The following is a 22,762-nucleotide window of genomic DNA, read 5'->3' as shown; positions in this document are numbered from 1 at the left end:
CAAGTTTGGAGACTGTACCTGGCAGATCAATTAACATTCTGAAAACAAAATGGTCGATCTGTCAGTCAAAATCGTTGGATTTGACCCTTGTCTCCTGTCGTGTAGCAATCAACACTTGCATTCTCCCACTTTCCGTGTTGCCGTGCGAGTATTTGCACAACCCGTAGAACATTACCTACCAGCTGACGACGACGCCTTGGCCAAGTTGAGTTGTAAATGCCGCTCATCCGTGCAACTCGGGGTCACTTTATCTAATGCAGTTCGATATGAACCAAATGCGAGATTCAGTGGAAGCAATTGTGTTACCTCTGGACTGCCTAACTATAGTAAGTTTGCGTCGATGTAAGTACCCAATCGCTTCAACCCCTTGACTAGAACATGTGTCTCACAGACATACCCCATTCTTATATATCCCTTAAAGTCCTCGTCGTTCCCAAAGCATTTCGAACCTGCCCCAAACAGGTCATTGTTCTTGCTTAGCAGGTCCAAGCAGAAGTTAACATCGTTTATAGGTTGGCCATTCTTGATGAAACGAACAAATGATGTCGTCCCGCCCGTGGGCTCTGCCCAGGAACAGACTGCCTTATCGCGTCCGATAAACTCTTTGACCAGTTTCGCATTGTGCCTCGCCAGTGTCAAGTTGCGATCAACTAAAGAAGGGAGAACTGCTGGCGATAGGGCGTATTTCGCGACCTGGTCATCAATCTGGGAAACGCTGATTGTGGTGTAGTCTCACGCGGCCATAATGGCTGAGATGATGGACTTGTCCTTGCTTGCAATCCAGCCGACCCGAATCCTAGCCAAAGCACATCCTTTAGACATGGATCCCGTCGTGATCGTTCTTTCATAACCCAAGGTCGTAGCAGACTTCAGAATGTCAATTTGACCAGAGACCCCGCCATGAAAGAGTGGGCGATAAACTTCGTCAGAGAACAGGATGATGCTTTTCTCCTTTGCTGTTTGAGCAATGCGCCCCAGTTCACTGTTATGCATAGGTGCACCGGTGGGATTGTTAGAATTGTTTATAATGATCATCTAGCACAGCAGTAAGTAATCATCTCTTTGGACGGCCTGAAAACCTTCACCTCTGTGTTCTTTCGGATGAGGTTGATGAGGTTGATCAGCTCATCCTCGTTGGGAATGAAGCTCTCTTCCGTCAGCTTCCATAATGAGACTTCAGCTCCAATGCTTCGCGGAACCTCATATAGCTGCTGGTATGTCGGATAAACACAAAGAAAGTGATCATTTGGCCCAACGAGGCTATATAGGGCCAGGAAGTTGGCACCGATCGCGCCTTGTGTAACAAACAATATCTTCTGCAACAAGTCTTGTGTCTTGGTGCTGCACTGTGCAGCTATTCTCTCTCTCAATGCGTTGGAACTGGGAATAGGGCCTTATGTGAGTTTGAGGCTTGTATCAATGGGACCTTGTGCTTTGGGGTCTTTGCACATGTCGACCAAGTCGTCAATCGATACAGACACAGCACACGTCTCAGCAACATTCAGTCCCCCAGGAGTTGTCTCATACTCGTCCATCCATTGTTCAACAGCGAAAGGTGCAATTCGAACTATGCTGAGGAAGCCTTAGAGTTAGTCAGGTTCCTTGGATTGGCCGATTTCTATTCTTGTAATAATTATTTGATGACGGTGTCGGCTTTTAAATAGTACAACTTCATTTTAACTGATTCAATGCTGACTTCAAGGTCAAGCCCCGCATTTACACGTCCTTCTGTCTCGAAGCGCCATTCAACGTCATAAGCGCCTTTTACTTTGTCAAGCTGGGCGATTTACTATGGATTCACTCATCTGTCAGGGAAACTAGTCATGATCACTGTCATGAGGTCTATGAATACCTCGTCGAGCCTATTATTATGAAGTGGTGGCAGTGGTACGAGTCATGATGACAAGCTGCTTGAGAGCTTCCCCGCAAAGCTTGATCGAGAACGACAGGGGTAAAATCTGGGGATAGCACCGCTAATAACACCTCAAGGTAGTTTCCACCATATCGCGGGTATCATTCACATTTGGATACCAGATCAAGTATCATTCTACATAATTCACCTTATGGACCATGTGCAATATCTTCAGGTCCCTCAATCCAAGTTAGTTAGAAGGGTTGTATGGCGAAAGCATCCGTGGGTAGCGTTCTCAGGCGGTCATTATCATAGGTCGTGGTAAGGCGTCATGAGACAATTCGATATTCGCTATGACATTTCATGTTTCAACTCAACTTTTAGTTTTTGTATATTTATAGTTAGGTCAATCAAGCACTGCATGTTACATGGCCGTACCGATGTAACAGGGTCAGCATGCATGTTCACGACATGTCATCAATCCCGTCTGAGGCGGAGGAGCAGGTTGTGACCTGGCGCAGTATTCCGATACTATATGCGCAATAACTGTTATCCCTGATACGGGATACGAATATTGATGGTTCTGCTGCGGTACGGTATACGGTCTATAAAACAGAATGAGTTGGAATAAAAAAAATGTATTGTGAAAAATAAGAAGCATAGGGTAGCGAGACTTATTGGGGGAGTAGGTAAACACAAGACGTGCTAAGCATTCACAAGCTGGGAAAACTTGAGAGGATAAGACCTTCGACTAATAGTGAGCAGTAGATAACATGTCCGCGTTATCGGCTCAGTGATGGTCGATGGTGAATCATGGATATTTACTAATGTATAGTCATGAGCACAGTTTGAGATCAAGACAGCCAGACTTATCATCAGCTCCGGTTAGTGACGTCAGACCTATACCTGAAACACCAATGCGTGTCAGCACATGGGATACCCTCATAATAACTATATTCTCGTTCCATACATGCATAGAAGGCTTGTCATCAGGGATATTTGATACGTGGGCAAGACAATTCTTTCCATTGGCCGATTCCGGCTCAAGAAGTGAAGTTAGTTGTCATGTCCCCATACATACGCTGTTTTCGATAACCTGATAGCTCCATCGAGTCATGAGACCCATATTTAGCGGCTATGCCAGCCACTCATAATTTACCCTACGGCCAGCTGCACGTCTCCAGTACCTGCCTAAATGGAACGCGGGGCGCCACTCTTCGGCGGAACAGCTTATCCTGGTCGCGCTCATAAGCGTCGGTGGTTCAACAACCCAGCCTCCAACATCAACATTGTTCTATCACCAGACTGCATCGTGTTTCCATCGCTGCAGTTATGGCTCCTTCTTCTCTGAGGAGCCTCCTATTGGGAGCTCTGGCTCTTTGGCCTGGTCTGGTCATGGCTTCCCAGAACTCAACTTTCTCTCAGGCCGATCAACTACGGGCACAGCTAGCTCTCATGGGTGATCGCCCAGATGGCTGTCCTCCTTGGTGCGTCAATGCGATCCCGAATCCCCACGAACTTACATTGCCCATACTGATATATCTGTAGTTTCAATTGTCTCCTTCCTGCACACACGTGTGCTCAATATGCTGGCTGTAACGAGTTCAACGGAAAATGCGCCTGTCCTGAGGGATTTGGCGGTGATGACTGCCTCGAGCCACGTGCGACCTCCCCCCGTTATCGTCAGCTAAACCTCGACTGACTTTGTCTATTAGTGTGCGGCTCACTTCCCAAGGGAAACGACCGCCCAATGCGATCTGGTGCATCATGCGATTGCGACGAGGGCTGGACTGGCATCAATTGCAACGTCTGTACTGACAATAAAGCTTGCAACGCACTCATGGAAACCGGCGAAGGCGGTATCTGTTACCAGAATGGTGAGGTTGTGAACCACAACTATCAGATCTGCGATGTCACCAACGAGAAGATCACGTCTTTGCTCGGCAAGCAGCGTCCAGAAGTCACGTTTACTTGTAAACAAGAGGATCAGACTTGCGATTTCCAATGTGTGTTCAAACCTTCATCATTCGCACACGCTGCTAACCTTGATGCGAAGTTTGGGTAGATGCTATCGAATCGTTCTACTGCCATCTCTCCGAATGCGATTCGAGCGCCGATTGGGAGGAAGAGAAGAACACAACTTCCTACAAATGCAATAAGATCAGCTGCAGCTGTATTCCCGACCGGATGCTCTGCGGAAAAGATGGATCCATCGATCTCACAGACTTCCTTGACCAATCCATTCAAGGCCCAGGGCGATTCGAATGTACTCAGAAGCATGGCGGTACTCACGACTGTGCTTTCAGAGAACCCGAGATGGATGCCTTGATTCTAGCCCTAATTGGCGACTCCAGCATTCTTCTTAGCTGCCACGCTGGTGAATGTCTCTACGAGACAGAGGTTCCAGGATATAAGCGTCCTGTCAAGAAGATCAACACACCTCTTATTGCGGGCGTGATTGCGGGCTGCTCTCTCTTCTTGGTTGCTGTTATTATCTTGACATGGTATCTGTCAAGGCGTAAGTTGAGCTACGGAGCCATTCGTTTGGAAGACTCAGATGACGAGAGTACGAAACTGATGACCGACCACAAACCCGCTTCCCTCTACTTTGACGATGTTGCGTACACTTTAAATGGTAAACAGATTCTTACTGGAATCCGTGGTATCTGCAAGCCTGGAGAGGTCACCGCCATCATGGGTGCGTCTGGAGCAGGAAAGACAACATTCCTCGATATTCTCGCACGAAAGAACAAGCGTGGACAAGTCCATGGCAACTTTTACGTCAACGGCGAGAAGGTCAACGATAATGATTACAAGAATGTTGTTGGGTTTGTTGATCAGGAGGACACCATGCTTCCTACTCTTACCGTTCATGAGACCATTCTCAACAGTGCTCTACTTCGACTTCCTCGCGACATGGGCCGTGCTGCCAAAGAACAACGTGTGGTTGAGGTTGAAAAGGAACTCGGCATTCATCACATTCGTGATTCCCTGATCGGTTCTGAGGAGGGCAAGGGGCGTGGTATCTCGGGCGGTGAGAAGCGACGTGTAGGAATTGCTTGCGAACTGGTCACCAGCCCTTCGATTCTGTTCCTCGATGAGCCGACCAGTGGTCTTGACGCGTACAACGCGTACAATGTGGTTGAGTGTCTCGTCACTCTGGCGAAGACATACAAACGAACCGTCATTTTCACAATTCATCAACCTCGATCCAACATTGTGGCACTCTTTGACAGGCTCGTGCTGCTAGCACAGGGACGCACCGTTTACTCCGGTCCTTTCAGCCAATGTCAAAGCTATTTCGACGAAATTGGCTACGAATGCCCCCCTGGCTTCAATATTGCTGATTATCTTGTTGACCTTACCATGCATGCTGGCAGCACTCAATCCGTTGATAACGGTACTGTCGGCCTTGACAACAACAGTGTTGGGCCAAGCAGCACCCGTGCTATCAAATCTGTGGCAAGCATATCAGGCACTACTTCGGGAGACGACGACGCCAGCTCAAGCCGACCTCAGAATCGACGTAGAGACTCGGTCAAGGTTCGCCAGGATCGCGAGCTCTTCACACGTAGAAAGACGGTTGACACTGCAGCCTCCTCAGATGCTGGTGGTGAGGACAATGGTGCCTATCGCCTTCATCAAAACCCTGTCGACTCTACTCCCGCAACCCTCCTTGACGACCCTCATGACTTGCCTCCAGCAGCAGCCACTGGCACGGACCTCGACATTATGACACGTGCATTCATCTACTCGGAAATTGCTTCATCAACACACGATGAGATCCAGCGTGCCATCCAGATTGCGCAAGATGCCAATGGCTCCAACGCAAATGGCTACACTGTTGAGGGACCCAATGTTCATGTCAGTGCTGTTGGAAAGGGCTATGCCCGAGTTGGCTACTTACGTCAGTTCATCATTCTGTCTCAGAGGACTTGGAAGAACTTGTATCGAAACCCGATGTTGATGCTTACTCATTTCGCTATCGCCATCGTGCTCGCTGTTTTTTCAGGATATCTCTTCTATGGTCTCACAGACGACATCCCCGGCTTCCAGAACCGACTTGGTCTCTTCTTCTTCCTGCTCGCTTTGTTCGGCTTCAGCACACTCACAAGTCTCAACGTATTCGCCACCGAACGTCTTCTTTTTGTTCGCGAACGTGCCAACGGTTACTATGCGCCAGCCACTTATTTTGCGGCCAAGGTACTGTTCGACATAATCCCTCTACGAATTGTCCCCCCCATCCTCATGGGTTCCATAATCTATCCTATGACCGGCTTGGTGGCAGACTCAACGCACTTCTTCAACTTTATATTGGTGCTGGTACTCTTCAACATGGCTGCTGCGGCTGTTTGTCTCTTTATTGGAATTGTTTGCAAGGATGGCGGAGTCGCGAACTTGATTGGCAGCTTGGTCATGCTTTTCAGTCTTCTTTTCGCTGGCTTCCTCCTGAACCACGATGCCACTCCTAAGGGTGCTCTTTGGCTCCAGACGCTGTCAATCTTCCACTACGGCTTCGAGTCGCTTATTGTCAATGAGGTTCTTCAACTTACACTCGTGGACAGCAAGTACGGACTTGATATCACCGTGCCTGGTGCGGCCATCCTCAGCTCCTTTGGATTCAACAATAATGCCATGTGGCCTGACATCAGGAATTTGGGCATTTTTGCTGCCGTCTTTATCATCTTGTCTTACGCGGCTATGCATTTCTTGCTCGTCGAAAGACGATAAATCAGCATAGAGGGATTGGCCATTGTATAGGGTCTCAGAGTTAAAGGAACGATGCAACTGTCATTGCTTGCGGTGATAATATACATAGGATGAGGCATACTGGGCGTTTGGTTGGATGGGGGCACGTTCTCGTTCTGTCGTGGGTTATTGTATCAAGTCTCACAATATATATAGAATCGCATTCTAAAGAACATTTTGAACGCACATATGAGTCCGTGGTAGGCCGCTTGAAGACGTGATATTTGTCATAGTTACAGTAATACATGAGTACAAGTTATTTTTACAAGCCAACGGGCATGATCTATTCCATCTTTCCACCAGTGAACTCTTCGGCAATTCTCTTCTGTCGCTTGACGGAGCGGTCGTACTCGGTTTCGTAAAAGTCCATAATCTTAGTGGATACTCCTGTTGTTGTTTCCAACATGTTGCCAATCGATGTTGGCTTGCCCCAGACGTCCCATGTGTTCTGGGCTGAACCATATCGGCCGATGTCGAAGCCTTGCTTGTGGAAGAAGTCTTCGGCAAATATGGTGTCGATCTCTTCCTTGAGCTCACTCTCATTGACAATGAAGTTGGAGGCATTGATGTAGAGCTCCATTAACGCATCGCGGCGAGCCTCGCGCTTAGCTTCCTCAATAGCCTTGACCTTGACGCGGCTCTCTTTGGCACGAGCGAAGCGTTTAGAGTCAGGGTAAGTCTTGGTGTCCAAGACTGCCTTCAGCACTGTGCTACGGGTGAGGCGATCGTCCTCTCGTTCTGGGGCTTTAACAGCCCGGTGGTTCTCGAGAAACTTGTGGCTCACACGCTCGTTCTGAACAGCATCACGTCGGTTCCTTCGTACCCAAAGTTCCTTCAAACCAGTTTCCAGGTTCTGCCGACGGGAGTTGGCCATTGTTTGCTTCCATTCTTGTGTCTCGTTCATGGGTTTTTGCTTGTGGGCCGGCTTAGGAACGGTTTGCTTGATGTAATCGGCTCGAATCTTGCGGTCACCCTCCATACGAGGGAAGATCTCTCGAGGTACGGGGAGATGACCTCTGACCCGGGGAAGCTTCTTCTCTTCGGACTGTGGTGGTGTAGGCAAGCGGATATATGAGGGAGACTCGGGAGGGACTTGTTCGAGAGCATGAGCCGAAGTGGAAAAGGCTCTTGAGGCCACGAGGAACTGACGAGCAGTCGCCCTCGGGCATGAAGCTGTGAGGCTAAAAGACATTTTTAGCAGAGCCTTGGCCAGGTTGAGCACTGAGGAGCTCGAGTTGAATCGCAATTGACGCCGTACCCCCGTCGTCAAATCGGCTTCTGCAGAATCAATCGCCAGCCTGAGAAAATCGACGTCGGATCAAATTTGCGGATTATTTGGTTCCGCGTGCGAGACCCCTGGCATTTTGCGCCCCGCCACCAACCACCGCAGGAAGTTAGTGGGGCTCTTATCCTACTAAGAAAAAAAAAGTTCTAAAGGAATAAATTTCTGGATTGTTCAACCTCTTCCTCTCTCTTTGTCTTTCTTTGTCGCCAGTATCCTCGACCAACTTCCGCCAACTTTTTCGCCATGGGTACTGGAAAGAAGGAGGCCACCCGGCGTGAGCGCCAGGGTAAAGGTGGTGATGGTCTCAACAATGTCAGAACTAAGGGAGAGAACTTCTATCGCGATGCGAAGAAGGTCAAGCACCTTAACATGTACAAGGAGGGCAAGGCGCAGAGAAACGCCGAGGGAAAGATTGTCAAAGCTGCGTCCTTCCAGTCGCGCGACGTTCCTAACGCCCGCATCGAGCCGAACCGCAAGTGGTTTACCAACACCCGAGTCGTCTCCCAAGATACCCTCAACGCCTTTCGTGAGGCCATGGATGAGAAGGCCCGCGACCCCTACCAAGTTCTTCTCAAGTCAAACAAGCTGCCCATGAGCCTTATCAGAGATGGAAAGGACACCGAGAACGGTATCAAGCAGCACAAGGCCAAGATGACCGTCGAGACCTCCCCCTTCGCTGAGGTCTTCGGTCCCAAGGCGCAACGCAAGCGAGTTAAGCTTGGTGTTAGCAGCCTGGATGACCTTGCTGGTGACACCGAGAAGAGCATGGATACCTATCGGGAGAGGCTGGAACAACAGAAGCTTCTCAGCGGCACATCTGGTGACCCAGAGACTCTTGGAGACACCGATAAGCCTCTTACTATGTCGATTGAACCTGTTTTCGATAAGGGTCAGAGCAAACGAATCTGGAACGAGCTTTACAAGGTCATTGATTCTTCAGATGTGGTTATCCACGTTCTCGATGCGCGAGACCCCGTTGGAACAAGATGCCTCAGCGTTGAGAAGTATCTCAAGGAAGAAGCCCCTCACAAGCACTTGATCTTTGTGCTGAACAAGTGTGACCTGGTCCCTACCAGTGTAGCAGTAAGTCTTTTCTCTCTCCATATCTTCATCTCCCTCCTCCTATACCCCAATGTTCTTTGTCAGGATTTGTCCCTTTATGTACCATGGGACCTGTCTGTTATAACATTGGGAGAATAAACGCCAGTCTCGACTGTCGTCAACGTCTTGTTGTTCGGCTGATGTGTGCCGTTTTGGTTACCATCATGAGTCAGGCCAAGTGTCCGATTGAGTTGAAGTCTGCCTATGCCATTAACCAATTGCGGGGCATCGATTGCATACTTCTTAGTGATGACACAAACATCTTGCTCCCCTGGAATTAATGTTCTTTATCGTTATAACTTTGTTCGAATACTAATTCGATGCAGGCTGGATGGGTTCGTAGTCTCTCTAAAGAGTACCCTACTCTTGCTTTCCACGCTAGCATTACGAACTCTTTCGGAAAGGGTTCTCTCATTCAGCTACTTCGACAATTCTCCTCCCTCCATTCTGATCGAAAACAAATCTCTGTTGGACTGATTGGTGGACCCAACACTGGAAAGTCCTCCATCATCAACACTCTCCTCAAGAAGAAGGTCTGCACTGTCGCTCCTATCCCAGGAGAGACTAAGGTCTGGCAATATGTCAGCCTGATGAAGCGGATTTACCTAATTGACTGTCCTGGAATTGTTCCTCCATCGAGCACTGATTCACCCACCGACTTGGTCCTCCGAGGTGTCGTGCGTGTGGAGAAGGTTGAGCACCCTGAACAGTATATCCAGCCTCTGCTGAACCGGGTCAAGCAGCACCACATGGAGAAAACATACGAGCTTAAGGGATGGACAAACTCTACAGAGTTTCTTGAGCTCCTGGCCCGCAAGGCTGGACGACTTCTCCGTGGAGGTGAGCCTGACTTAGATGGTGTAGCAAAGATGATTCTCAATGATTTCATGCGAGGCAAGATTCCATGGTTCACACCTGCGCCAAAAACTGAGGGTGAAGTGGACGGCAAGGTTGGCAACCGTGAAGGTAGACTTGGAGAGATGCCTCGAAAGCGAAAGCAGGAAGAGACCGTTGAAGATGAAGATGCTTCTGCCGAAGCCCAGCTTCAACGAGAGGCTGAAGCCGCGGAGAAGGCTGAGCAGGAGAGCCCTGATGGTTCCGATGAAGAATCAGAGTTTGAAGGCTTCGGCAGTGACACCGAGGAAGCACGATCAAGAAAGCCTTCGTTTGGTGCTACTGTGGATGGTGAAGATAGTGATGGTGATAGCGTCGACGATGATGTGATATCTATCGGTGGCTCTGAACCAGAGGATGAAAACAAAGAGGAAGAGGCACCTGCAGCTAAGCAGAGTAAAGGAAAGAAGACAAAAGGCGGTCCTTCAAACAAGAAAAGGAGGACATGATCGGCCTGGAGTCGATCAAATTATCATGGTCTTTATCTTCATTCGAGGTACTTGCTTGCGCATCCTCAACTAAACTCTTAATGATACCCACGTTAATACTTGCACACCTTGAGTTTCGGCCTCGCAGTGATATGGCATCTTTCTCAACTGGGACAAGCAGAATGGCTGTTGCCTTTATCTTTAATGCCGCTGAGCCATGCCTTGGCAGCTCTTACTATAAGTCTTCTAATACGTGCCACTTGTTCAAAGACTGAGCTAAGGCGTAGTATTTGGCAAACTAACAATTGACAACATACAAATCAAGATGAGGCAAAGAAAAGACCAGGAAGGCAAAAAGATTGCCTCCACACAGGATTGAACTATGGACCTTTGCATTACAAGTGCAACGCTCTACCACTGAGCTATAAAGGCGTCTTGCTAAAATAAAGTCAAGAATGAGATTACAAGACGCCCCATGCAGAGACAGGTTATGATTTTGGCAAAAGGATCAAAAGGATTGCCCCCGCACAGGATTGAACTATGGACCTTTGCATTACAAGTGCAACGCTCTACCACTGAGCTACAAGGGCAATTACTAATCAGCGCGCTCAAAAAATTGTATATGTCGAGGCAGCATGTCTCAGAATACCTTCCCACCCTCGCTGATTCTTACAACAACTACAGTGATCTCACTGACGGGTATGTCCTATCACTGCACTTTATAGGTTGGGAGACGAAATACAAGCAGTCTCTCGAAGACGCGTGATGTGTTAGCCGCTTTATGACGATCAATATCTGCGTAGATCTTGTTGATCTTGTGCTGTCCTGTAAACAGAGTAACAAATACATGAAACCAATTGATGATATTAAAAACCTCTCTTATGTACTATCTTTTTGATGCTGAATAAAGTTTGTTAGACATGCTGTATATATGTACCCGTCGCCCAATCTATCCCCGAGACTCCAATATGTCCTGCTAAGTGGTGTAAAGACAATTTCACCCTTCAAGGAACAGAAGCAAGGCAATGATGAACATTGGAACAATATTCTTATTCGCTTAAATCCGACGTTGAGAGTTGTTTAAGTTGAAATTGACATCCTAAAACATAAGATAGCATAACATAACGGTGCTGGTAAGCCTGGGTATGCGAAACTAGCCAAGGCAATTTCCTGGTATATATGTATTCGATCAACCTCACTCGACTTATACGTGCTCCCTTCGCTATCGCATCTTCTGGCCGAGTGTGTCTCCAAGTAAAATCCATGCATCCTCGACGTCTTGCGGTATATCAACATGGACGATGGAGCCTTTGCCCCGTGGTCCGTATCCGTTCTCATTGTCTCTCATTCGTGGAATTTCGCCAACAAGTAGAGACATCAGTCGTTCCATACTCCAAAGACCATCATTTTGGTTCTTGTCAAAGTCAGCAATGCCATACCGCAAGTAAGAAGTGAGGCCGCTCGCTTGGTTCTGAGCCCCGGAGTCTTGAACGGCCACCTTGGGCACGAAGGTTGGCCAGCCGGCAAACACAGGAGCATCATCCCTCTTATCAGAGTAAACTTGTTCAAAGGCAGCAACCGTACGTCGACACATGGTGGGGTCTTGAGCGACGACAATAGAACATGGTGATGTGTATCCATGCTGGTCTAATATCTTTCTTGTGTACACTGCATTTAGTGCACAGTTTGTTGAGGCATCCTCGATCAAAATAGTGAGCTTTTGTGTTGGGTGCTTTCCTGTGGTTATGAGGTTGTTCTCTTCAACTTCAAGGTGGAAGAACCGCTCGACAATGGTCTGGAAGACCCGAGCCTCTGGCTGTCCCTGAACTTGGCCAGTAATCCTGTTGTACTTGGGATGTCGAGCTACAGCATCATATAGCAATTGGGTCGAATGTCCGATGCCACCGGTGATGACCAGAACAACCGCTTCATCTGGTGGGACAGCATTAGTCTTTTGTTTGATCGATTATGTTCATCATCTCTGTCCCCGCCATGAAAACCTACCCATTGCCTCTACCAACTTCGTCACCGATGATACGACAGTATCTACAATGGACAAAATTGCAGAGCCGCACAAAACAACTACCGCCACAGAACTTGAGCTTGTCTTGGCATTCGGCTGCTTCTTGGTCGCCGAAAAGCCGAAGAGGGCGCGTTGCAGATCTGACAGAGCGCAGACTTGCTCGTGAGCAACAAATTCCGAGATGATGTTCGCAGCGTCAGCCGCTTTTGAGACTTTATCGGGGGAGATATCCATTGCCTTTGATCAAAGATTTACTGCTTAGAGCCATGCGAGACAGACGTAGACCTCAATGGCCAATACAGAGAGGTGTAAAGGATTCAGCATGAGTAGATGTTGACGAAGCGGAGTATCCGGAAACGGAAAATCCGGCTGGCGGTGGTCTCAATTGGCAGCGTGGAGTCTCCCTATGTTTTGATATCGAGGGAAACTTCAGCTAGAGTCCAATCTAGTAATGGTCAAGTAAATGAGCTTTGTATCGTCTATCCTCCAGTTGTTGGGCATATCATGTATCGAATCCTAAGTTGAAGCTCTCACAAGCGCAGCAACACCCATGATGAGCTGAGCCATAGGAACTTTTAGAATTAGGAAGGCTTGGATAGCGTGGATAGCTTCATTTGCGCCTCGGGTGTTCACATGTGTCTCAGAACAGTATTCATAGAATAAATTGAGAGTTACTGTCTCATTTCTCCGTGTTCAGGTCGCCAAAAACACTCGCTTGCACCATCACACGGGGACGTTGCTAGTGAATTTTGGTAACAGAAGAACTGAGAAACTATCTGACAGTTTTTTCTTGATAGAAATATAGTGGCCAGAGAGACTCGATGTGGATTTGTTTCACCACGAAGGGACTTGGACCTGGTCATGCTCATTTCTACTTCAGACCAAGTACCTCGGTATTGATGAGTTCTCTTATTCTGAAAGCCGCACCTGTTCCCAGGACCTCTCTCCTTTTAGAACACAAAACCTAGATATCTCCCCTGAGAATTAGTACTGTTTAGTCGGTTGCGACTGCGAGACATGGAGCAAAACCTGACCAACGATTCAGAAACACCAGGAGCATTGGATGACTATAATAGCTTTGCAGGTTCATGAATTAAAAGGGGCCAGACTGCTATTTCCACTGTTGAAACAAGCGCTACTCTAACGCTGAAAGCCTCTCCAACTTCTTAAAAACATTATTGGACTGAGGAAAGAACCACTTACAAGAGTAGACTTCTTGTTATAGTCATGGTTGGTGAATCGTATCCCACAACCTCTTCTTGATAATAACCTGAACTTCTGCATTGCATCACCAGAAAGAGCATGGCGCGCCCAAATAAAAAACGAACATCTTGAGGTCAAGTTCAGTCGCGTGTTCGCTAGGCATAGATGGAGGCCTCGCAGTGGCAGCCGCAGTAGCTGCCACTGCGAGCTCAGGATCTCTGCCAGTGGCATTTGTCGCTCCACGCATCATCTAATAACGGAATAGCAGAACAAGGTACTAAGGTAAACAACAATGTTCCCCCACTTCGGACACATTGATCTTGTCGCCTCTCCCCGTACTCCTCTTCGTTTGTTCACCTTTCATCCTCTTGTTCTGGTTATGGGTATCGTGTCAAGAACATCAACACAAACCTTAATTTTCTTCATCTATCACCTATCAGCCACAATATCCCTAAAGAAGCCTCATGCAAGGCAGGCGAACTTAAAATGAATTCTGTCTCCGCCCCTGGAGAGCCTCAGGTGGTGCGCAACGGCCTACAATCGCCTCCTATCAACACCTCGAAGGACATGGCAAGCCGCCTCGCTTCCAATCCACGCGATGCCCAATCCAACTATGATGTTATGTCAAGTAGATCGAATATGGTATGTATTGTGCAGTGATAATGGATTTGGCGAAGAAAGACACTGACCCCTCTAGAAGGCGAGCGGAAACCTGATCGATGCAACTGAGGATTTGGCCAACATTGGAGACTATAATGCTTCTTAGGGTTCGTTCACCTCCGTGGCTATAGCGATGCCTCGCACAGGAGCTCAACGCTAACATGTACCAATAGTAGGAACATACAGCCCGTCCTCACAAGGTGCAATCCAAGACTGCATCACTGTGGCTCCCAGTCATCCTAAGACGCATATGGCTCGAGGGAGCTCATCCGCTGCTCTTCGGCGAGATGAGGACGGTCCGAAGTACGATCTCACAACACTTGCGAATCCTATCCGACCAACTAGCGGACCTCATGTCCCGATGTTTAATCTGGAACAGGTTTATGACATCTTCAATGGCATCCCTTGGGGAAATCAACCAAACGACACAGTGGGGGAGCAGAATCCCACCGAGAGTCGCCAAAACGACAAAACTGCTCAGTCTAGAGCCTCGAAACAAACAAAGAGAAAGAGCCTTGGACCTCGGGCTGGCTCGGGAGTCTCCAAGACATCCCGTCTGCACAAGCAGCCTGCCACGCAACTCAAGCGATCTAAAAATCTTCAGGGGAAGAACCCAATCGATCTCGTTGCTAGAGGAGCCATCCCAACCCCCAGTAGCCCAAGCGACCCGGCCCCTTACTATGAAGTTGCGCGCGCTCCCAATTTCAGCAGACCTATTCCCGACTTTGACCTAGCCTTGATTTCTAACTGTCCTAAGCCGCTATCGCCTTCAGATATGTTAGATGGAGAAAAATACTTTCTCTATCAGATGGCCACGGCTCGCCATCTAGCCTTCAACGGAGTTTCGGGCCCATACCAGATTGGTCACTGCTTGTGTGATGTCCATAAGGCAACCGGGAATCTAGTCAAGTTTGCACGTGCCTGCACCGCTCCAAATGGCGAAAGATATTGGCGTCATCTCATGACAAATGCGTCTATAAAGGCTCAGGATGGGTCCAGAATGGCAGGCAAGCCAATTGCACTCTCAAACGGAGCCCTGATTTGGATGGCAGATGAGAAGGGCAAGGTTATAGCTCCTGAATGGACATTCAACGAGCCCCAATTCTTGCCCGAATCCTCGGACGATCAAGAAATGGGACAGTATCCGAAGCAATCTCAGCAGGAGACCAACCCAATCCATCCTGGGCTCAAGAATACTAGCAAAGATCCCTTTTGGTGGTGAACGACACGATATCGTGACGGAGTTGCATGGACGGAGTGAAGAGTCCCGAGAGAATGTTTGTGAACATCCCCGGGAATGGCCACATTCAAGCTTAGGCTCTGCTCGAGTCCCTTCAGTCTTTGTATTCATACGACAAAGTTCATACGGAGTAGGAGTAAAGAACTGTCTTTGGAATGTTTTGACCCGGAGGATCTTGGTTTATACGTTGATGCATGGCCGGAACTTTGTTGTTAGTTGATCTCTGGAGTTGGACTTACTCGATTTTGAGTTTTGATAAAACTCTGCCTGGTCTTGATGTTAAGTAGCGATTCCTAGAACTGGAAGCAGGAATGTGTTTCTACCAATACTAGGCAATAATAATGCCAATTGTCAATGAATAAGTGGTAGTTGTCGAATCAAGTGGCTACCTATGATTGATGATTACGGAAGAATTGCGCACCGACCTCGATAACATCATCGAAAAAGGATGCCCACCCTAACCTAACGTTGGTTTGGGCGCCACTTCTGCTCAATACTTCCACGCCAACACGTCGTCTTTGTGTATTATCAACTCTTCTCGTCCTCATTTTTGCCCCTCTATATCCCTGTTAGACAAATGGGCTCTTCATCTTCGAAAGTCGCCAAAGGCGTAGCGCGAAAGTATCCTGCCCGAGCTCCTGGAGCTGCTGTCCCGCAAGCAGTAGCACGTCAACCAAGGGCAGAGCCACCAAAACCAAAGTCAAAAACCTTGGGGAACAGCGCCAAAGACGACGGTAGATCAACTGGAACCTACTATATATACTGCAGCATCTAACTCGTATCTGTAGCTGTGCGTGCTGACGCTATGGACCCCGACTTCCCAACCGGCGACTTCTCACGCCGTCTACACCAGATGGGAATCGCTGACTCGAACCCTACATATTCTCCTTCGTCTACAGCCGCGACCCCTCTCGGAACTTCAGCCCCTCCAGGACCTAGTTTCGCACCGAGTCGAAGCAATCCAACCCTCGTAGCGCTCTCAGCTCGAGATCGACTACAAGACGAAGCGGAAGAAGATTTCGCAAATATGGGACGCGAGGGCCGACGATTCCTCGATATGAGGACTTTAGTGGATGCTATGAAGTTTCGCGATCGAGGCATACCCGGGAAGGAGATTGAGTCAAGATTAAGGATACAACCGGGGCTGCTGAACAAACTTGGACAGGAGAAGACCTTTTCGCATGTGACAAGTCCGAACTGAGGGCAAGGTACGAGGGAACAGATGGAAATCCATCACGATATCCGCAAGGAAGGATGTGACAAGTGTATTATGATTGTACAATACGATATTTCTCGTCGCTCAGGAGTGGCAACAAACGATATCCAGAACGTACCCCCGAGGCCCAGGTTGCTGCGACTGTTTTGCTTTGACCCAGGACCTACCTTATATAATATGGCTCTACCACGCAGCATGTCCACCATCCATGCGAAGGTCAGCACCTGTCATGAAGCTACTCGCATCGCTCAAAAGAAAGACAGCAGCACCGCGATGCTCTTCTGGAGTGCTTAGACGGCCGAGCATGTTCTCTTTGGGCCACCTTTCGCGACGATCAGGATAGTCGTTGAAGAGATTTTGAAGCATCTGGGTCAGAATATAGCCAGGAGAGAGGGTGTTGACACGGATACCGTGTTCTCCCCATTCCATTGCAAGATTACGGGCAAGCTGTACGACTGCAGCTTTGGAAGGGTTATAAACGCTGGCAAAGTTTTAGTAGCTAGACATCAGAATCGGAAATCGTGCTTACGGCGCGAGCATGCCCTTGTTGGCGATGTTTGCGCTCATACTGGCAATCATGACAATACTGCCAGGCTTTCTAAGGCGAATCATCTGACGAGCAGCTGCTTGGGCAGTCATAAAAGCCCCAGTGAAGTTGATGCTCATCATTCGTTCGGTTTCTTCCATCGAATAGTCGATTGCTGGTGTTTCGTGGTTGATACCCGCAGCGGCGATGAGTCCATCCAGACGACCTGCGCCATTGGCGATATCCTCGAATATGCGATTGAGACCTGGGACATCTCTGACATCGACTTGATGGTAATGAAGTGAGGTACCAAGTTCACGCCCTCGGTCAGAGACTTGTGAGAAGTTGGACTTTGGATCCTCAACTGGCGAGGGCAGTCTATCAACGGCGTGGACTATCATAGTTAGAATTCAGCAAATGATATACTCTTAATGGTCTCTCTCACCAGTAGCTCCGGCTTCAAGAAGAGCTTCAATCTGAACAAGACCCAAACCTCTTGCGCCTCCCGACACAACAATCACTTTGTCTTTGAGGCTGAACTCTGGAAGTAGATGAGGCTGACTCTGCGCCGTGTTGCGTTGAGAAGGACTGTGGTGAAAGACACGAATAGCTACTTGAACATATCTCGTTGCTTGGCGAGGAAAAGCTTGTCTCTGGAGAGGCTGGCGAGCCAATGTTCGAAGAATGGGAGAGAAGTTGTTCATTGTGGAAGCTTATGAGGTATTCCAGGATAGACTTCGTTCAGTGGTAGCTCGGGTTACTTTTGTACGAAAGTCAATGCTAGTCTAATATTACGTGCAATGGCCATGAGGGGAGTGCTCAGTACGGATATCTCTAGGGGTGTCAGTAGTTGTTCTTCGTCACCTCTACTGCACTACGAAGAGTAAGTCACGAGGGATCCTCATGCCCCAGAATGGACAATATCATCAATTCAGACATTCTCGAGGGCGTGTATGAAGAGAATGTGCCTCCGTTTTGCAGAATGAAGTTGACCACAGGCCAAGCTTTTCTACCCCCGGAGCCACCAGGACGTTGTTGATCATCCCGGCAAGGCCCGGGTTTCCTTACAGAGTTAATCAGGTCCTAGCTGAGCAAGGTTCGCCGTCAGCCATTTGACCCCTTACCCCCTTGGCTTACTCCGTACAATTCATCCCCATTTGTATGAGAAGGTTTAGGTGCAAGTGTGATGAGCATATACTCTACCATGAATGTCTCCCTCAGAGCATTGGTTGTCCTATGGCTCCAGATAGAAGAAGTCAAAAGAAAGACCATTGCTGAGGATGCAAGTCACAACATTTCGGGTGATGGTTGCGTTACATGGGGAAACAGGCGGAGTCACCTCCGGATCTGCACCCCGTCCCCAGCTTTCGAGCTCCTCCATAAACAAACTCTCCAGCTGCATCTCAGCTCTTGAACCTAAAGTTGATCGTTTTCCCGCAGTAGCTCCGAATCCGGCATGGAGTAGAATGTTTACTGTGGTGAAGGTGGTGTATTCATTCGCCAAGACTGCTAAGATCTTTTGAAAGCATTCCCTTGAGAATCATGACATAGACTGTTGATACATGATGCATCAGCCCTGGCTATTGAATGATTAAGAGCCAATCTCAGGCCCTGCACCTTGAAATCGCCTGGATATGTGCTGTTCACGGCCGACCTCTATATGGATACCGGTGCGACACCGCGTCACGAGGTATCGTTGAAAAGAGGCTTCCCGGAGAAGAACACCCTCTTGGTTTCGCTTCCTCGGTGTGGATTGCACCGAGGCAGATATCACTACAACGAATTGCCTTGCTCTGAATAGATCTACGCAGGGTTTCTTGCTTTGTAACGAATACTTTGGTTCTCTATATAAAATTTACATGGTGGAATTTGGTGGAGCATATCAGCGAATGGGATAGCATGCCCCCGCGTGCTAGTTCTATCAATCAAGACTTGTTCTTATTCCCAATGCAAGACAACCCTTTCGGTAATTATAAGACCTTGGGGACAATGCTCGGGACGCCAGCCGGTTTAACTACATTGATTGCCTAACATGGTAACCCGGAATCCTTTTGATACAACTATTAGCATTGTACATCGACCTCGATCGCAAATACCAAGCTTAGACAGAAAGTCTACAAGCTTCTGGCCTCTTGATTAAAGTAGCGGTCATGCATAGAGGTTACCTGGCCTGGATTTGTCGTACACGTGAGCCACAGAATCCTGCAATAGCCAATCATGACTCCCAAGCGCAGTATCCTAGAGCTCGACCAGTTGTTCTGCTTCTGGGTGTATTCCTGAAGAAGCCCAAATTGATACTGAGATTGGCTTTTTCCTAAACCTTGCCTAAGGTTCACATCCGTGGACGGCCACCTGTTCTGACACAGCCCCAATATTCTACCCACCGGTGCACACACTGATGCTGACTGGGCAATAAGGACCATCTGCGAGTTAATGCACTTTATATTACCAAGAACGGAGGAAATTCGCGGCCTAAGCATGGTAAGCCTTTGAAGCAGTACATGGATCGTCAACGAAGCAAAGGAGTGACTGGCATCTGAATTATCATGGGAACTGCCAACAATCTGAGTTAAATCGAAACCAAGAGGATGCATTAACGCCTTTTTCCAAACCTCCAGTCATAGCACTATGCTTTTATTGAGTCGCCTCGGTTCGCGTATCCTCTGTGACGACCTCCAATGAGGCCTCCGTCAGCCATTAACGAAATGCTCAAAAACAGAAACATATGGACGAGACAGGCTCTAACTACGCGTATGACCCCCAGAACCGATAGCCTTTTGAAGTTGCCTTGTACCAGTCTTATGCTTGTTTCATTTCCACCGTAGATGGGGTTGTTGCCTTCTAAGCACTGTCGATCCACTGGTAAACAGTGACCAACGTGGTGTAGACCATGGCGATGAAGCCAACAACCATGACAACAATGTCAATGACCTTGGCCCTGGTTGTCTGAGCAGCTCCCTTGTAGTGCAAGTACGCTGGGTAGATGTAGACCAAGGGAACACAGGCAAAGCTGCCAATCAATGCCACAAACTTATCCAAGTCACTGGCACCAACTATACTAACACCGACGCATACGCCTACAAGAAGGGTTCTGAGAGCATTCTTCTTCCACTTGATTGCAGCACTCTTCTTGCCAGTTGCACGCTCACCAAAAACTGAGGTTTCTATAATACGGGCAGCGGGGAAAAGCTGGACAGGATCTCCAGCGAGAACGGCAATTGAATACAGGAACTGGACTGCGTTGACAAGAGGAGAATCCTGAGGAAAGTTGGAAATGACTTGAATCTTGGTATCCTCACCAAAAGTCGCATAGCAGAGTGCTCCCACAGAGGTAAAGATGATCGTGATGATAAACATGACCAAGTAAAGGAGGTTAGGGAAGTGCTCGGGCCTCTTCATGCTTGACTGGATGGGCAGAATAAGTCCAATTCCTTCAAAAGTGAAGATACCCGACCCAATGGTCAAAGTGAAATCTCGTGGGTTGAACAGCTTCACAGTCGAGTCCATGCCACGCTGAGAAAGTGCCGCAATGTCGTAGTACCAGATGTACACAATTCCAATCAAAATGAAGACATCAGCGAGAAGGGCGGCGGGTCCAAGTTTTGAGATGTTTCGAATCAGCGCAAGAGGGACAAGGGCAACCAACTGCAAAGCGATCAGACTGGGTACACTGAACATGAACTCGCGGTGGTTGGCGGTCACGGCGTCAAGAAAAGCATAGAGATTCTCAGCTGTGAAGATGAGGCCAGCACATACAAACCCAAGCTGGGAGATAGCAATCGAAGCGAGAACCAGACTTCTGAATCGAGGCCCAACAATGGCTTCACCCAGTTCTCCATAACCGCCTCCGTAAATCTGTCGGCAGTCAAGAAGAAGACGGAAACATCCGCAGTTGACAAGGGACAACACAATGAGGGTGATTGACGAGAACAGGATGCCACCATTGCGGAACGCCTTAGGCAAGAACATGATTCCAGTTCCGATGAAAGCCTTGATGAGGGTGAAAAACGTCTTTGTGGTTGTAGCGTCGCCCGTCTTGCGCATTCGTTTAGAGCTTCGTCTTCTTCCAAGGAGGGGTCGAAGCTCAGGTGGCTGTTCCACATCGCCGTCTTCTCGATCATCAATGGCAGACTCGTCTTCGCTGTCGGCATCTTCGAGATCTTCGCCGGCAAAGCTTCCGTATAGATCGAGGAAATCGACAAAGTTCTTGGCGACAATTGTGTAGCCACTCATGCGTCTCTGCCGGGCGCGTCTCTGAAGATGGTATCGTCTAAAGCCGCCGGGTTCCCGCTGTTCGGAGTGGCTCAATTCGTCTTCGGCAGCAAGGGGAGGAGGTGTATGATGGGAAAAAGTGGCAGCGCGGCGGAGGGAATTGGCTCGGGCCTTGATCTTGAACATGTCGCGATGCATGTCGCCTCCTTGCAAGAGGAGAGAAGATTCGACGGGATCTCCTGAAGTGTCGTTGTTGTCATTGCTGGCAGACCCCGAAGCGGAAGGGTTGGCTGGACCAAAGGCAACGTCGGGCTCGGCGGAGTAGCCATCTGGGAGATGCCTGTCGAGGATGGCAGCTTTTCGCTTGCTCGTCTCGCTGCCCAAGCTACTGGGTGTTCCGTCGAAATTGGCGAACTCAGCCATGATTGTGGATTGTCAAGAGGAGTTTTACAGTCGTGACGTAGCTCCTGCAGAGCTTTATGGTGGTTGCTGCAGCAGGGTGAACAGTAAATGGCAGAAGATGGAGTCTTAAAATACTCAATCACGAGAAGTTTTCAGCTGTGTTAGCCGTCACTGCAAGCGTCAACAGACATCCGCTGGCGATGAGAAAGGAAATTGTATAGTTGCAAGGAAAACATTGAAAACGGCGAACAACCAAGGGCCTCTACGTTGGGTCGTTCGGTTGTTGTATGACAATCGGGGTCGGTGAATGTCTCTCCCGGTACGCCTAGCTCCTTGAGGCTTGGGCCAGTGGGGTTGACGATCCACGTGCATGAACAGAGTGCAAGTACGCGATACTTTTTCAGCCCCATCTTTCAACGACGAATCGCAGATATCTACTACAACCCAAAGTCGAAGTTACTTGGCTCGATCGCTTCCATCGAGAGCTTGATGCAACCACCTGAACACCACGCTCGGCATTGAACCTGCCTGATTTGACATCACCGAAACTTCTAGAGAGTACCAAGACTGAAGCCTTCAGTTACCTTGTCTCCAGGGCGAGGCAACATGCAGCATCGATATTAAGAACGGTAGCAGCATTGTAGCATTCCAAGATTGCACAAGCACACAGGTACATGTGTGTTTGTTAGCAACATGCTTTCTTTACTGCTGTCTAGTTTGACGTAATCAAGTGATGCTTTTGCCGTTCGTTAAGTAACAGAAATGGACGGATACTGTCAGAGTCAGAAGCTTGAGCTCGGTGATGATCGGATGCTCTGAATGGCTTGTGGCAGAACACAAACTTTGAAGAATTTAACAGTTCATCCACCTAGGTCTAGGTGCCTCTGATGTTCTTCTACATTCTGACCTTTAGGGTGAATTGGATCGTACCCACCTAGGGGGCAGTTAACCGAAGATAAGCCGGCACACTC

At 48.5% G+C, this 22,762-nt stretch overlaps 11 protein-coding genes and 2 non-coding genes across 13 annotated transcripts; 6 read left to right on the top strand and 7 right to left on the bottom strand.

Moving 5' to 3' along the window:
- Positions 1-321: 321 nt before the first annotated feature.
- Positions 322-1,035, bottom strand: FPRO_00537 (uncharacterized protein; the record flags this gene model as incomplete). Its single annotated transcript, XM_031225281.1, has 2 exons — positions 322-715; positions 737-1,035. The coding sequence occupies 2 exons, from the start codon at positions 1,033-1,035 to the stop codon at positions 322-324; spliced, it is 693 nt and encodes a 230-aa protein (XP_031075933.1).
- A 2,149-nt stretch (positions 1,036-3,184) lies between these two features.
- FPRO_00538 (uncharacterized protein) lies at positions 3,185-6,583 on the top strand (the record flags this gene model as incomplete). The annotated part of the gene is made up of 4 exons (XM_031225280.1): positions 3,185-3,339; positions 3,401-3,513; positions 3,568-3,858; positions 3,909-6,583. 4 exons carry the CDS (start codon positions 3,185-3,187, stop codon positions 6,581-6,583), a joined length of 3,234 nt encoding a protein of 1,077 aa, XP_031075932.1.
- A 301-nt stretch (positions 6,584-6,884) lies between these two features.
- Positions 6,885-7,793, bottom strand: FPRO_00539 (uncharacterized protein; the record flags this gene model as incomplete). The annotated part of the gene is made up of 1 exon (XM_031225279.1): positions 6,885-7,793. The coding sequence occupies one exon, from the start codon at positions 7,791-7,793 to the stop codon at positions 6,885-6,887; it is 909 nt and encodes a 302-aa protein (XP_031075931.1).
- A 336-nt stretch (positions 7,794-8,129) lies between these two features.
- Positions 8,130-10,330, top strand: FPRO_00540 (uncharacterized protein; the record flags this gene model as incomplete). Its single annotated transcript, XM_031225278.1, has 2 exons — positions 8,130-8,969; positions 9,314-10,330. The coding sequence occupies 2 exons, from the start codon at positions 8,130-8,132 to the stop codon at positions 10,328-10,330; spliced, it is 1,857 nt and encodes a 618-aa protein (XP_031075930.1).
- Positions 10,331-10,669: 339 nt separating this feature from the next.
- tRNA lies at positions 10,670-10,741 on the bottom strand. Its single transcript has one exon. It is a non-coding gene; the product is annotated as a tRNA-Thr (tRNA).
- Positions 10,742-10,827: 86 nt separating this feature from the next.
- Positions 10,828-10,899, bottom strand: tRNA. Its single transcript has one exon. It is a non-coding gene; the product is annotated as a tRNA-Thr (tRNA).
- A 45-nt stretch (positions 10,900-10,944) lies between these two features.
- On the top strand, positions 10,945-11,075 carry FPRO_00541 (uncharacterized protein; the record flags this gene model as incomplete). The annotated part of the gene is made up of 2 exons (XM_031225270.1): positions 10,945-11,008; positions 11,035-11,075. The coding sequence occupies 2 exons, from the start codon at positions 10,945-10,947 to the stop codon at positions 11,073-11,075; spliced, it is 105 nt and encodes a 34-aa protein (XP_031075929.1).
- Positions 11,076-11,531: 456 nt separating this feature from the next.
- On the bottom strand, positions 11,532-12,566 carry FPRO_00542 (uncharacterized protein; the record flags this gene model as incomplete). The annotated part of the gene is made up of 2 exons (XM_031225259.1): positions 11,532-12,241; positions 12,314-12,566. The coding sequence occupies 2 exons, from the start codon at positions 12,564-12,566 to the stop codon at positions 11,532-11,534; spliced, it is 963 nt and encodes a 320-aa protein (XP_031075928.1).
- Positions 12,567-14,021: 1,455 nt separating this feature from the next.
- Positions 14,022-14,301, top strand: FPRO_00543 (uncharacterized protein; the record flags this gene model as incomplete). Its single annotated transcript, XM_031225248.1, has 2 exons — positions 14,022-14,177; positions 14,233-14,301. The coding sequence occupies 2 exons, from the start codon at positions 14,022-14,024 to the stop codon at positions 14,299-14,301; spliced, it is 225 nt and encodes a 74-aa protein (XP_031075927.1).
- Positions 14,302-14,445: 144 nt separating this feature from the next.
- On the top strand, positions 14,446-15,417 carry FPRO_00544 (uncharacterized protein; the record flags this gene model as incomplete). The annotated part of the gene is made up of 1 exon (XM_031225237.1): positions 14,446-15,417. The coding sequence occupies one exon, from the start codon at positions 14,446-14,448 to the stop codon at positions 15,415-15,417; it is 972 nt and encodes a 323-aa protein (XP_031075926.1).
- A 595-nt stretch (positions 15,418-16,012) lies between these two features.
- On the top strand, positions 16,013-16,636 carry FPRO_00545 (uncharacterized protein; the record flags this gene model as incomplete). The annotated part of the gene is made up of 2 exons (XM_031225225.1): positions 16,013-16,169; positions 16,224-16,636. 2 exons carry the CDS (start codon positions 16,013-16,015, stop codon positions 16,634-16,636), a joined length of 570 nt encoding a protein of 189 aa, XP_031075925.1.
- A 198-nt stretch (positions 16,637-16,834) lies between these two features.
- FPRO_00546 (uncharacterized protein) lies at positions 16,835-17,881 on the bottom strand (the record flags this gene model as incomplete). Its single annotated transcript, XM_031225214.1, has 3 exons — positions 16,835-17,132; positions 17,181-17,571; positions 17,623-17,881. The coding sequence occupies 3 exons, from the start codon at positions 17,879-17,881 to the stop codon at positions 16,835-16,837; spliced, it is 948 nt and encodes a 315-aa protein (XP_031075924.1).
- Positions 17,882-20,018: 2,137 nt separating this feature from the next.
- FPRO_00547 (putative AVT3-involved in amino acid efflux from the vacuole) lies at positions 20,019-21,812 on the bottom strand (the record flags this gene model as incomplete). Its single annotated transcript, XM_031225203.1, has 1 exon — positions 20,019-21,812. One exon carries the CDS (start codon positions 21,810-21,812, stop codon positions 20,019-20,021), a length of 1,794 nt encoding a protein of 597 aa, XP_031075923.1.
- Positions 21,813-22,762: the final 950 nt, after the last annotated feature.

The sequence above is a fragment of the Fusarium proliferatum genome, assembly GCF_900067095.1.
Source record: "Fusarium proliferatum ET1 genome assembly, contig: FPRO_scaffold001, whole genome shotgun sequence".
Taxonomy (NCBI): Eukaryota; Fungi; Ascomycota; class Sordariomycetes; order Hypocreales; family Nectriaceae; genus Fusarium; species Fusarium proliferatum.
Note: the sequence above shows the minus strand (reverse complement) of the source record. Positions and strands in the feature narration are given on the sequence as shown.